The following is a 14,010-nucleotide window of genomic DNA, read 5'->3' on the forward strand; positions in this document are numbered from 1 at the left end:
GGAAGAAAGGATAATGATGGACCAGGTGGACACGGAGAGAAGTCAAGACAGGAGAGTGGAAGGTAACCGATAGTGAAAAAGCAATGGAGGTCAACTGATCGCTGAAATGAGGTACCCAAGTAAGTGGAAGAGAAAGACAAGAGAAATGATGGAGATGGGCACAGTTATTGCTAATAAGACCCACGATGCTACCAAGGGAGTGCAGGGCTAAGGGGAGGCAGAAGTGAGGACTGCTGACCGCCTGGCCAAGAAACAGACAAGACAGAGCATTTGCTGGTTGTCCTAGTGGAAGCTGGAGTCACCCAGAAGGAGGAGAGAGGTAGGAGTGGAGAGAAAGACGATGAGCCGATGCCAAGGCTGCTGGTGAAGGCCACTCCCAGGAAGTCAGCAGAAAGAGGGACGGCAGAGCTGGTGACGCAGCCCTGGGAAGAACTGTGGCTCCTGAGAAGAGGGAACTCAAGTGGATTGAACGTGGCATGCCTACCACTGCCTGGCTGCAGATACAGAGACAGAGCTGAAACCACCTGTGCTTGGGAGGGCCGCAGGGGGAACGGCAAGAGGACTGACCTGGTTCCATTTCAGACAAGGAAGTCAAAGGCACTTCCAAGAAGACTGCCAGGAGAAAAGGGCCTGGTATTTGCAAACCCTGAGTGGAAAGATTTGATGAGAAAGAGAAGTGAAGGTCTAGGTCAGAATTACAGAGCATCTACAACAGCACGGGGTTAGAGTCTCGGTAATAACAGATGGCCTGGGAGCCCTGATGCAGCTGTGACTAAAATATTACAAGGTCTGACTACAAAACTAGAGAGTGAGGCATCCTCCAATTTAGCTGTTTCTCTCCTTTTATGAAAATAAAACCATCAGGCTGGAAATTACACACTCATATGAGTCTGGGTAAAGTAGTTCCTTCAAAAGATTTCTGCAACTAGTCCATTATAGGGCTCTAACTACATTTGGAACTTGTGTTTTATAATGGCTTTCAGAGTCAGGTATGAGCCAAAGCAAATAAATTATTTTATTATACCCAAATTGTGTTACCCAGCTGGCTCACCCACCAGGTTAAGCAGTTTGGATTCCAAATTTTTTTTAGTATTTACAAAAATCAAAATCATCACTAGACATGAAGACGCAGCACCACTAAAGCAATTAAAAAAACAACATGACATGGGTGCTACAGGCCCGGCAAGGATATCATGCTGAGGGGAAGAGACTTTAGCTGACGTCTATGTTCTAGAACCTTTGCTGAGAAAAATCTCCTTTCTTACCTCGCTCAATAATACATTCGCCATAGGAATGAATACAATTTACAAGAATAATTAAGTGAAAAGTACCTATTGACCTTAGAGCAGCAGGCGCTTAATACTGCGGAGAAAACCAGAGGCTTTCCCCAATACTTTTCGGGAAATAAATGAATGGAAGGAAAACCACTCTGGTGTGGTCTAACTTCCGGTGTTCGTTCATCAAATATTTAACGGTCACCTCCCTGATATGGGAGAGGAATCATTCGTGCTCTGCTCCGGGGATAAGGAAGGGCCGTAGTCCCTCCCCCCAGGCTGCTTGCCAGCCTATCATTCCAGCAAGTTAGCCATCAGGATTGTGCAGACTATGTAGACTTTTCTCCTCCAAAGACCATCTCTGTATTACTGGAATATGGCTGCTTTTTAAAATGCTACATTGTAGCACTTGTCTCACTGAAAGAAAACAGGGACGCATTCCCCCCTCCAGGTGGTGTGCCAGGAAACCAAGTCACACCAGCGACAGAAAAGCTCTACTCGGTGAAACCAGGAGCGTGAGAGGCCTTAGAGCTAAATAAAGTAGCAGCTCCTCTCCTGTTCAGTTCAGGCCTTAAAAAAAGGGCACAATAAAAACTCTATGGCTGCACATGATGGGCTGGGAATCCTAGATCCTGTCTCAGACAGCAGGCAGAAAAAGATAATTCTCAACCAAATCCAGATTTACAAGCTCTAAAGAGAGGTCACACATAGTCTTACCGTTGCGAAAAACTTTATTAAAATCAAATCCTTGGCTTGCTAGAAAGTCAATGCTTGAGCTCTGAAACAAGAGTAAACAGAACATGCATTTCGGTGATGTTCGTGGCAGGTGTATGACTAGAAGCAGAGAAAGAACTCAGGCGGGTAAACAAAGGCAACCAGGCAAGGAGACAGCATGCCAAAGGTCAGAGGACAAGGCATTTCTACTCCACCGCTGCCAAATCATCCATTAATTCACTTAAACTATCTGGGCTCTTCTCCTTTATAGCTTATAAAACAAATATCCTTTGTTTCACAACATTTAAGAAAATTTTACTTAGTGAACATATATTCTCCCAATAGGCAGGAAACTCCTGGTGGCTGTACTGACTATAAATAAAAATTAAATGTATTTCTATTATCTCACCCCAGGTTCAGGTTTAAGGTAGCAAACATGTGCAAGTTATAAGGTATCAATATTCACTTCAACTTAGATTCTGAAAGCCCCAAATCTTTGTTTTCTTTTTTTGGCCACGCCGTGTGGCATGTGGGATCTTAGTTCCCTGACCAGGGATCGAACCCGTGCCCCCTGCTTTGGAAGTGCAGAGTCTTAACCATTGGACTAGGGATGTCCCAAGCTCTTAATTGGATGTTCTTTACATTCAAGATCAAAATAGAGAAAAATTCCCAGTAATGAGATTTATTAAATACATATCTCAAGCCTAGGGTAAGTCAAAATATATAAGTAAATGTTAGTAAAAATATTAATTAAATAATACTACCCAAGAATGGGAAAATTTTCACAAAGTTCTTACTCAACTGACTGAAGAGTGGGAAACATCACTGTAGCTTCTCTAATTTTATTCTTGTTTTAAGTCAGAACATTAGAGGGCAGCACACTTGAGTCATTTTAATCTGACCCCACATAGAACTACCTTCCTGACTTGTACTTGACATTATACCATCAGTCTAGGCTGAGGGACGCTGTACCAGTTCCAGTAAACTCATTACCGTATTCTCTTGAGAGATGCCACTGAAGACAAGGTCTTCTACATTAGTGATTTCTTTATGATAACAGAAGGGGAAATGTTCTGAGGTCTCTAGTCTGAGGAAAGCTGAACTTCTCCTGAGCTCTGGCCTATTTCGATCCTATGGGCCACAGAACTGATTGTGTGTTCCCCCTATTCTTGGCTGGTAGGACGCTAAGAGACAAAAAGGTGAGACCTTCTTTGACACAAATTCTGTGTTCTAGTCATACACAGTAATCACATCCTCATTTCTCTTTTCTTCCAACTTTTCACTTACTTATCTTTTTAATCTTATGTTAAAAGCTTTCATATACTATATATACTTTTATAGATATAGATATATATATATACTTTTTACCCAACACAAATTCTTTTTAAAATATGATGAGATATAAAAAGGCAACCTTACCAAATACACACACACACAAACACACACACACACACAAACACACACACACGTGTGGGTACAGGCACATCATTTTCCATCATGTCCAGGTTTCCTGTAGTTTCAAATAAGCAACCAGTCCCCACCCACATCTTCCCTTTTTATCTTGTTCTGAACAAGACCCAGTGACTTCTGACTTGGGCCACAAGCCTTTTTATCTTCCATGCCTGAGCATTCTTATAACTCTGCCCACCTAATATTCCATCACTGACAGAGGCACCAAAAGATGGATTATGGAAAGGCATTTTTGTCCCTGCTGTCACTAGACTCCAAAACATCCTAACTTCCTTCTTTAAAAATCCAGAGTCAGAGATTCACCCCCTTTTTGAAGCTATTTACTTTCCACTCAAACAATACCCTCTAAGTTGCACCAAAAAAATGTACTTTATGCCACTGAACTGAAAGCCTCTTAAAATGGTAAATTTTAGGTTATTTATTTTTTACCATAATAAAGAAAAAAACCCATATAGAAAAATGGTACAGATGAACCGGTTTCCAAGGCAGAAATAGAGACACAGACATAAAGAACAAACATATGGACACCAAGGGGGGAAAGCGGCCAGGGGTTGGAGGGGGGAGGGTGTGGGATGAATTGGGAGATTGGGATTAACATATATACACTAATTTGTATAAAATAGATAACTAATAAGAACCTGATGTCTAAAAAAAAATAAAAGAAAATAAAGAAATAACACTTTGAACCAACAAAATCTATTTGTGGTTTACTAACCACTATCTTTGGTTGGTCCTAAACGTACCATTTTCAGGATTCAAAAGATGAGCACGGCTACTTGGGAGGACAGTTTGAGGCATCTATCAAAATGTTAAATATATAAGCTCTATGAGTCAGCAATTCCCCCTCTAGGAAATCTATCCTATAAAAACATTCCTACATATAACCAAGACATGCTGCACATAGACGCTGACTATAGCATTGCTTAAAATAGGTAACCACTGGAAAACTTCTAAACTCCAATTAAACAAATTATAACATATCCATACTATGAAATATGAAGACAGTGTGTTAAGTAGAAAATGCAAGTTATATAAAATATGAATATTATGATCCTGTGTATATTAAAGAAAAAAGCTAAAATTATGTATATATATGTAGAGATAAGAGTATATGTACATATGGACATAAAAGGAGTGAAATGGGGAAGGAAGTGGCATGGGGAAGACGGGATAAAAAAAGAAACTCGTTCTTTACTCTATAGACAGCAGCAGGGTCTCTATTTTGCACAACCACATATGTATTTTCTTCCATGAATTCAACTATAGATGTTCGGCCAGAAAAAGGAAGGAGAAGAGAAGAAAAAGAGGAGGTGAAGACAATGCCAATGCCATGCAGTTCTGCTGTCGCCCCACTGGACGGGCACATGCTCCAGGAGTGTGCCTGGCTCTCAGGCAGCTCACTCCTCCATATCCCGCCAAGTGTGAGCAGCTCACTATGTATACAGATGCTTATTTTTCAAAGAGCATATTAAGTTATTTTGCTCCCAAATTCTCCCTGCTTTAAGGGTAATGAGAGCTTTTCAAGATTGATTTTTGACCAGACACAATTTTCACCCTACTCGCTGACTCCAGAAACTAATACGTTCCTTATAAGATACAACTCTGCTGTCACCATAGAATTTTAAAGACAAAATCCACCTTAGATGGAGGACAAAAGAAAAAAATTCAAAGATACTATCATTTACCATATCCATACAATTCACAAGTTTACTTAACTGAGTCTAAACCTCTTCTCTGCCTTTGCTTTTCCAGAATAGAGAATTGCACCATTTTTATCCCATTGTCCATTTTAGACATTAGTCTCTGGCCTGTCTTCAAGTCTGTGATGTCTTTCTTTGTTTTAAGGAGTGGCTGGCTACTATAACTGCATTAAGTGTTCCAGGTGTAGCCCCAGAATGGCTTTGTACAATGGGTAGGTTCTTTTGATCTGTTTCCAATTCATTTCCTAGAATAACTGTGTTTGTGTTGGTCTTTTAGAACAAAGCATCATCCCCAAGGTGTCTCATTGCCACTGTCTGCATTTGTTTGATTAACCCCTGGCTAAAGCTATGGAATCCACTTTAAATAATTGTCTTTTCCTGGTACTGTTGGAAAACTACATCCATACAAATTTCCCAACTGAGCCTATTTTTCTCTCAGTAAAAATCTACAAATACTGTTTAATTAAGTATCCTATACTAAGTTGACTGGTAAATAGCTGTTAACTGGTTGCAGGGTAAAGAAATATCAACCATGGTTTATTTGTTAATTTAAGAAAAATTCAGGTTACAAGACCAAAATTACCTTCTCTTCAGCCCTAGATATACAATTAATGCTTAATTTCACTTGTTTATATCCTGCCTTATTACAGAAAGAACCTGACATGACTCAGTCACTCAGAAGCCTACCCTCCAGGCTTTCTTAACTGCATTACTACTTACATGCAGGAAAAGGGAAAGATGGGAAGACTCAAAGGAACTAATGTTGCTACGGGGAGAGAAGCTCAGGCATAAGATCATAAGGGAGAAAAGGCCAACATTCAGCTTTCATCACATATCCATTCGCTATACACTTATTCACATTCACCTTATCCATTGTATCAGATTATTAAGAGAGCAGAAAGGGGAAACTGATATTCACTGAGTGTCTACTAGATCAGCTACAACTCCGAACAGGGTGTTCTAAAGGGGAACCTCCTTGTATCCTTACCTTGGCTCATAAAGTCAGCCCTCTCCTCCTCAGGAGGAAACAGTTGTCTTTATCTACCCTCTTTCCTAATTGGTGAGCTTGGGAAAAGAAACTGAACATATATAGCTTAGCCCCTTTTGGGCTCTCTCTTTTCAAAGAGGATACACACATACCCTCCTCTTCCAGAAAATAAAGCTCTACCCTTGGAGATGGGTGCAATGAGAATGGGGTGGGAAGAAGCCTGAAGGTCCTGATCTGTAGGTTCAATTCAGGGGTAAGACATTAAAAATCCCCAAAAGAGTCACACTACGAAGCCATGGTCTCAGATTCAGCTTTACTAATGATAAAGCTCATGTCCTCATTTCCATCTGCCTGTCTCTTACATCTCATTCCTTTACTCATTCTCAAGTAAAAGGGAAGATGGGAGTGTCATTAATTTACAACCCTAAAACTGAAAGTCAGAGAGGTGAAATGATTTGCCCAAAGTGCAAAGTTAGTGGTAGAACCAAATTTTAGAGAGAATTCTGATTCCACATTTCCACACTGTCTCATCAGCCATTCATAACAGAAAAAAAACTCAATTATACTACTAACCTGACAAACAAATTTGACATCTGGTGAAGATCTATTGAAGGGTTTCGGGAAAACATAGAAGTTAAAAGACTTTGTTATATACCTGGGGAAAATAAGATAAAAGGAGACTTAGGGGGTTACATTACGCCATGACAAAAGAATTCCCACCACTTATTAAAACAACCTACTTTGAATCTGTGTAGTCATACTTAAAAGTGCAGAGGCCAAACTGAAACAGCAAAAAGTCCATGGAATGCTGGAAAAGGGAAATAAAATATCTGTCAAAACAGTGCTCTACAGTCGACATCAGCAACAGTATTCTCAATCAGGTGGGTTTTCTGATTACTTAACTTTGGCAGAATACTTCCAATTAGAACAGATTACACAGTATCTATCAGACGCATTATCAATTTATATACATTTCTTAATATTTTTCCCAACTTAGGCACCTATCCACCATCTGGACTATCATGGTAAACCTATTTCCAAATGATTAAAATAACCACATCACATTTCCTATAAACCAAATTAACACTGAAAATACTAAACCTTCCCCAAAATGTTTTCCAGCAAACAATTATTTTTGCTGTTGTTTTAAATACCACTAAAATACCATTTTATAGCTGGGGTTGAGACGTTAATGAACAAGTTTAATGATTATATTCCTCTATAATTCAATATATGCAGGACCAACATGGGAAAAAAATTTTTTTCTAGCACATCCACGTACCTTTTTAAGCTTCTGATACCTTTCTTCCGGAGTGTCAAAACCATTTGTTAATGCGGTGACCGAGGGTCCATCGCTGATTCCTAGATTTTAAGAAATGAAAGTTTTTAACTTGTTAATAAATGTTAATGGAAAAATGTCAGTCAACTATTCAATGGCGCTATAATCTCATATTTTTATGAATGAAAATTAATTGGAAGTGCTCCTTTCTTCATTTATTCAAAATTAGCATTAAATTCACTGGCTACCAAGCTAAACTCTATAGTAACGAATTTAGAGATGTGAATGTTTCAATTTGAGAATGGGCAGTTTCAGTGTCTAAAATAGATTTCAAATATAGAAAACACTATAGAGACCTCACCAAAAAACTATTAGAACTAATAAAGGAAGTTAGTAAAGTTGCAGGATACAAAATTAATACACAGAAATCTGTTGTAAATTTCTATACACTAGTAACAAAAACAGAAATTAAGAAAACAATCCCATTTACAACTGCATCAAAAAGAATAAAATACCTAGGAATAAATTTAACCAAGAAGGTGAAAGACCTGTACTCTGAGAACTGTAAGACATTGGTGCAAGAAATTGAAAACAATGGGAATAAATGGAAAGACTGTGCTCACGAATCGGAAGAATTAATACTGTAAAAATGTCCATATTACCCAAAGCAATCTACAGATTCAAAGCAATCTCTATCAAAATACCCATGGCATTTGTCACAGAACTAGAACAAATAATCCTAAAATTTGTATGGAACCACAAAATACCCCGAACAGCCAAAGCAATCTTGAGATGCCACCTCACGCCTATCAGAATGGCTATTCTCAAAAACACAAGAAATAACAAGTGTTGGCAAGGATGTGGAGAAAAGGGAACCGTCATGTACTGTTGGTGGGAAGGTCAACTGGTGCAGCCACTATAGAAAACAGTATAAAGCTTCCTCAAAATATTAAAAATAGAGCTAACATATGAGCCAGCAATTCCACTCTGGATATTTATCAGAAGAAAACAAAAATTATTTTTTCTTCAGTAATTCTAATTTGAAAAGATATATGCATCCCTATGTCACGACATCATTATTTACAATAGCAAAGACACAGAAGCAACCTAATTGTCCAAAGATAGATGAATGGATAATGAAGATGCCATATATACACACATATATATATATACACACACACACATACATATATATACACATACATATAAAGAAATATTACTCAGCCATAAAAAAGAATAAAACCTTGCCATCTGCAACATGGATGGACCTAGAAGGTATTATGTTAAGTGAAATAAGTCAGACAGAGAAAGACAAATACCATATGATTTCACTTACTGGTGAAATCTAAAAAACAAAACAAACAAACAAAACAAAACAAAGACATTGATACAGAGAGTAAACTAATGGTTGCCAGAGGGGAGGGGTTCGGGGGAAAGGCCAAATAGGTGAAGGGGTTTAAGAGATACAAAGTTTCATTTATAAAATAAATGTCACAGTATAGGGAATATAGCCAATAATATAGCCAACAATAACTTTGTAGCTAACAGATAGTAACTAGACTTAGCATGGTGATCATTTCATAGTGTATAAAAATATCAAATCACTATGTTGTACACCTGAAACTGACATAATTGGTCAATTACAATTCAGTAAAAAAAAAAAAAAATAGGTTTCGAAACAGTCATGATTTAAGAAAACAATCTCTATGACTGAATAAGTTTTGCTGCTTTCAAAGATTAATGCATACTCAGACATCAACAAATACTGATGTGCATTATTGTTAGAGTACAGTCTTGGTCAACAGTTTGGAGTAACATCTACACAACAAAGGTATATTCAACATCAAGAGACAATTCTTTGTGGTGAAAACTCTTAGCTTGCCAGGGAATTGACTCCAACTAGAAACTGCACGCTTAATTAAAGCCAAAGATTACCCCCAACATGGAGTCCTTTAGAAAGAGCTGAAGTCTTAGAAACATGTTAAACTTGTAGCAAAAGTGTTATCTATACCAAACGTGGATATCTTTGATCCAAAAAGAGAAAAAGAAAAAACCTTGCAATTATAACTGTTAGTAAAGTATTAGACACACATGCACACACATGCCAAGGCAGGCAATAAACACTTCCACTAATGCCTAAAGGAATACCTTCATTTATCTGCAAAAGTCCGACCCTAAGTCGGTCACAAAGGACAAATATTGTATGATTCCACTTATAGGAAATGTCTAAACTAGTCAAATTCATAGAGACAGAAACAGTGGTTGCCAGAGGCAGAGGGAGAGAGGAGTTGGGAATTATTGTTCAATGGGTAGAGTGTTTCAGTTCTGAAGATGAAAAAGTTCTGGAGATGGATGCACAACAATGTGCATGTATTTAATGCCACTGGACTTTAAAACCACTTAAAAATGGTTAAAACGATAAATTTTATGTTATGTGTATTTCACCACACACACACAAAAGCCTGAGCCGAACTCCCAAGCTGTCTCACACACATCCAACAGTTTTTAAGCAGCACCAAAACCTTAATCTCTATCTGCAACCCTGAGAGGTCCAACAACCACAAACCCAATCACAAAACCCACCGCACCTCTTCCGTGCTTTCGAAACATTTAAGAGGAAACGTGGAGACCCATGCAACTTGCCCAAGGCTACAAACAGGGGGGAGCGGCCAGCAGGCAAAAGTCCGGGGCAAGGGAGCAGGGGGTAGGGGGGCAGGAGGCTTGGCTATGCACTGCAAGGTGCCAGCCTCAAGCTTGCAAGCGAGGGATACCTGAAAACTCCCCATCGATGGCGAAGAAGTCCGCCTCCTCTATGGCCTGGTACACTTTGTGGAGATTACTCTTAAAATCTGCGGAGAAACCGAGAACAGGCTCAGAACCGGTGGTCTAGCTGCTTGTCCACGGGCTACTAGGTTGGGAAGGAAGGAGGGCCCGGGGAACTCCTACGTCTCCTAGGGCGGAAGGACAGGTCCCTGAGGGGTGCACAGACAGGGGCGGAAAATAAGCCCCGCGGGGGGCACGAGCCTGAGAGGGATAAGGCCCTGGGGGTGCCCGGGTAAGAAAGACGACAAGGCCCCGAAGGGTGTATGGGCCAGAGAGGAATAAGGCCCTCCAAGAGGCGCAAAAGGGGGAGCAAACCCCTGAGGGGCTGCCTCTGCCCCGGGCCCCGCCAAGCAGACCGGCCGTGTTCCGGGCCTAGCAGGCCGGGTGAGGGGGGCCGCGGTACGCGGGGAGGTGCACGGCGGACACGCACTGCTCCTGATTATCTCCATTTTGCAGAGTGGCCAGGCCCCGGCCCCGTCCGGCCCGCCTCTGCCGTTCCACTCGCGAAGTTCCACTGCCAGCAGCGCAGGCAGCAGCAGCGGAGACCGCGGGGGTGACTTCCGGAAACAGCGCGCGCCGGCGCGCCGTCACGTGTGCCTGCGTCATGGCAGGGGCGGGGCCAAGGCTGGGTTCCTTTCCCGGGACACAGGAGGGGCGTGGCTATCGAAGTCCCCCAAGGCGTGGTCTAACTGGTGAGGACCAGACTTGGACAATTTACTTTATTTATTTTTGGCTGCATTAGGTTTTCGTTGCTGCATGCCGGCTTTTTCTAGTTGCGGGAGCGGCGTCTAGTCTTCGTTGCGGTGCGCGGGCTTCTCACTGCGGTGGCTTCTCTTGTTGAGGAGCACGGGCTCTAGGCACGTGGGCTTCAGCCATTGTGAAACATGGACTCAGTAGTTGTGGCACGCGCGCTCTAGAGCACAGGCTCAGTAGTTGTGACGCACGGGCTTAGCTGTTCCGCGACGTGTGGGATCTTCCCGGATCAGGGCTCGAACCCGTGTCCCCTGCATTGGCAGGCGGATTCTTAACCACTACACCACCAGGGAAGCCCGGGCCATTTACTTCAGAAGTTTGAGTGACATGACATCCATCCAGTTGATGAAAAAATATTTCTTGAGTTCCAGTTATGTGCCAGGCACCCTGAAAGGAGTGGGGATACAGTGAGGAATAGAAAAGACAAGCTCCCACTGGAGCTTAACTTGAGGGAAGAGGGGAAAGTCAGGCAGGAATCGAACTTGCCACTTGGAAACCCAAAGTTCGCTGTGAAGAGAAAGAGCAGGGTGCTGCAATAAGAGCAATGGAAAAGAGGGTTACTTACAGAGGTGACGGGGAACGCAAACCTGAGACCTTTATCTACTGCACTAGCTACTGAGAATACTACGGTGGGCAAAACAGATTAGGTCTTGCCTGATGGAGTTTTATGTTGGTTTGTGGTTTGCAGTTGATTCACAGAGCCTACGACACTGCTGACACGTATAGATGCTCGATAAACGTGGGTTGAGTGAATGAATTCACCTTGGTCTTTCACAAAAGCCTACTATGAAAGTTGGTTAGAAGATCTGCTTTCAAAGGATAGTTCTGCCATTTATTAGGTCTGGAATTATTCAATCTTCCTAAACCTCGATTTTCTCATCCACTAAATAGGGTTGAGGATCAGTGGTGATAATGTATGTGAATTGTAAAGCACTGTAAAAATAAATGTAAGATATGATCAGCGTTCTGACCTGCTGTCACATCTCCCTGCATTCACACCTTAGGTTTGAGAGAAATACTGAGTATGAACCACTTGTGCTTTTTGAAAAGAAGATAACCATTTTCCCCCAAAAGAAAATAATAAGAACCCTAAAGAACAAGTAAGAGTGTGACCATATTTTCCCCACCAGGTGCCACAAGTCCATTTTCCTCTACTCATTCAAAGGAAATTTATATATAGTTAATTAGGCCCACCAATCCTAGTGTGAGCCAGAGAGTAAATGTGAAAACCAATATGACAAGTAGTCAAACTTCAAACTTGAAGTGTCTCTCTGCCTTCTAGTATCAGCTTTAAAAGTCCTAAATGGAAAGTACTGGTCACATATGGCCACTTAAGTTTAAATTTTAAGTAATTTAAGTTCAATAAATATCAAAACTTACTGCAAAGCTACAGTAATCAAAACAGTGTGGTACTGACATAAAGACATAGAGACTAATGAAATAAAGTAGAGAGCCCCCAAATAATCCCTTGAATATATGGTCAAATGATTTGCAACAAGGATGCCAAGACCATTCAGTGAGGGAAGGATACTCTTTTCAACAAATGGTGTTAAGAAAACTGAATATCCACATGCAAAAGAATGAAGTTAGAACCTTACCTAACACCGTATAAAAATCAATTCAAAATAAATCAAACATCTAAATGTAAGAGCCAAAACTATAAAGGTTTTAGAAGAAAACATAGGGCAAAATCTTCATGATGTTGGATTAGGCATTGATTTTTTGCTATGACACCAAAAGCATAGGCAACAAAAGAAAAAATCGATGAATTGAATTACATCAAAATTAAAAACTTCTGTGCATCAAAGGACACTATCAGCAAGGTGAAGAGGCAACCCACAGAATGGGAGAAAAAACTTGCAAATCATATACTGATAAAGCGTAAATATCCATAATATATAAAGAACTCCTACAACTCAAAAACACAAAAACAAACAATCCAATTTAAAAATGGACAAAGGACTTAAACATTTCTCCAAAGAAGATATAAATGGCCAACAAGCTCATGAAAAGACACTCAACATCACAAATGCAAATCAAAACCACAGTGAGATATCATTTCACACCTATTAGGTAAGAAATTGGAACTTTGTGCACTGCTAGTGGGAATGTAAAATGGTACAGTCACTATGGAAAACAGTATGGTCCTTCTTTAAAAAATTTAAAATAGTATTATCATATAATGCAGCAATTCCACTTCTGGGCATACACCCAAAATAATTGAAAGTAGAGGTTTGAATAGGTTTTTGTACACCCATGTTCATAGCAGCATAATTCACAATAGCCAAAAAGTGGAAACAACCCAAGCATCTATCATCAGATGAATGGATACACAAAACGTCACGTATACCTACAGTGGAATTTTATTCTGCCTTTAAACAGAGGGAAATTCTGACACATGCTACAAAGTAGATGAACCTGGAGGACATTTGCTAAGTGAAATAAGCCAGTCACAACAAGACAAACACTGTATGATTCCACTTATATGTGGTACCTAGAGTAGTCAAATTCTTGAACAGAAAGTAGAATGGTGGTTACCAGAGGCTGGGGAAGGAACTATTGGTACTTGTTGAATGGGTATGGACTTTCAGTTTTGGAAGATGATAAAGTCCTGGATGGTGGTGATGACGGCACAACAACGTGGATACAGTTAGTGCCACTGAACTGCACACTTGAAAATGGTTAAAATGGTAAATTTTGCTATGTATCTTTCACGGCAATTTTTTTAAAATAAGCTGATACCTATTGCCAGACTATCCTCCAGAAAATGAGTCATACACTCCTGGCACTAGCACAGAACATTACCAATCTTTTTACTCTTTGCCCATTTGATTGCTAGAAAAAAATAATCATCCAAAATTATCGATTTAACAATCTCCAGGCCAGTGACTTAAAACAGGTAATCCTCATTAATTCTTAACGAACCAAGACGCTGGGGAAAAAAAACGTGGTGATAAGAAAGTCATTTTAATTCCGATTCTTCTTAATACTGCAAATGGAAATCTAGCC

The 14,010-nt window shown here is 40.3% G+C and overlaps 1 protein-coding gene across 3 annotated transcripts in view; it reads right to left on the reverse strand.

The window, feature by feature from the left end:
* The window catches only part of PARN (poly(A)-specific ribonuclease), a 163,476-nt gene that overhangs the window by 149,222 nt on the left and 244 nt on the right, over positions 1-14,010 (reverse strand). The window contains exons 1-6 of one of the 3 annotated variants that reach the window (XM_068565227.1): positions 10,967-11,222; positions 10,197-10,274; positions 7,429-7,508; positions 6,887-6,954; positions 6,720-6,801; positions 1,992-2,052 (exon numbers count right to left, since the gene is read on the reverse strand). In XM_068565227.1, the coding sequence (XP_068421328.1) occupies positions 1,992-2,052; positions 6,720-6,801; positions 6,887-6,948 (205 nt within the window). In that variant the 5' untranslated portion in view covers positions 6,949-6,954; positions 7,429-7,508; positions 10,197-10,274; positions 10,967-11,222. Of the gene's footprint in view, positions 1-1,991; positions 2,053-6,719; positions 6,802-6,886; positions 6,955-7,428; positions 7,509-10,196; positions 10,275-10,678; positions 10,811-10,966; positions 11,223-14,010 lie in introns of those variants that run through there. The other 2 variants (XM_068565225.1, XM_068565226.1) reach the window with 2 other exon arrangements.

This window comes from Eschrichtius robustus, chromosome 16 (assembly GCF_028021215.1).
Source record: "Eschrichtius robustus isolate mEscRob2 chromosome 16, mEscRob2.pri, whole genome shotgun sequence".
NCBI classification, from domain to species: Eukaryota; Metazoa; Chordata; class Mammalia; order Artiodactyla; family Eschrichtiidae; genus Eschrichtius; species Eschrichtius robustus.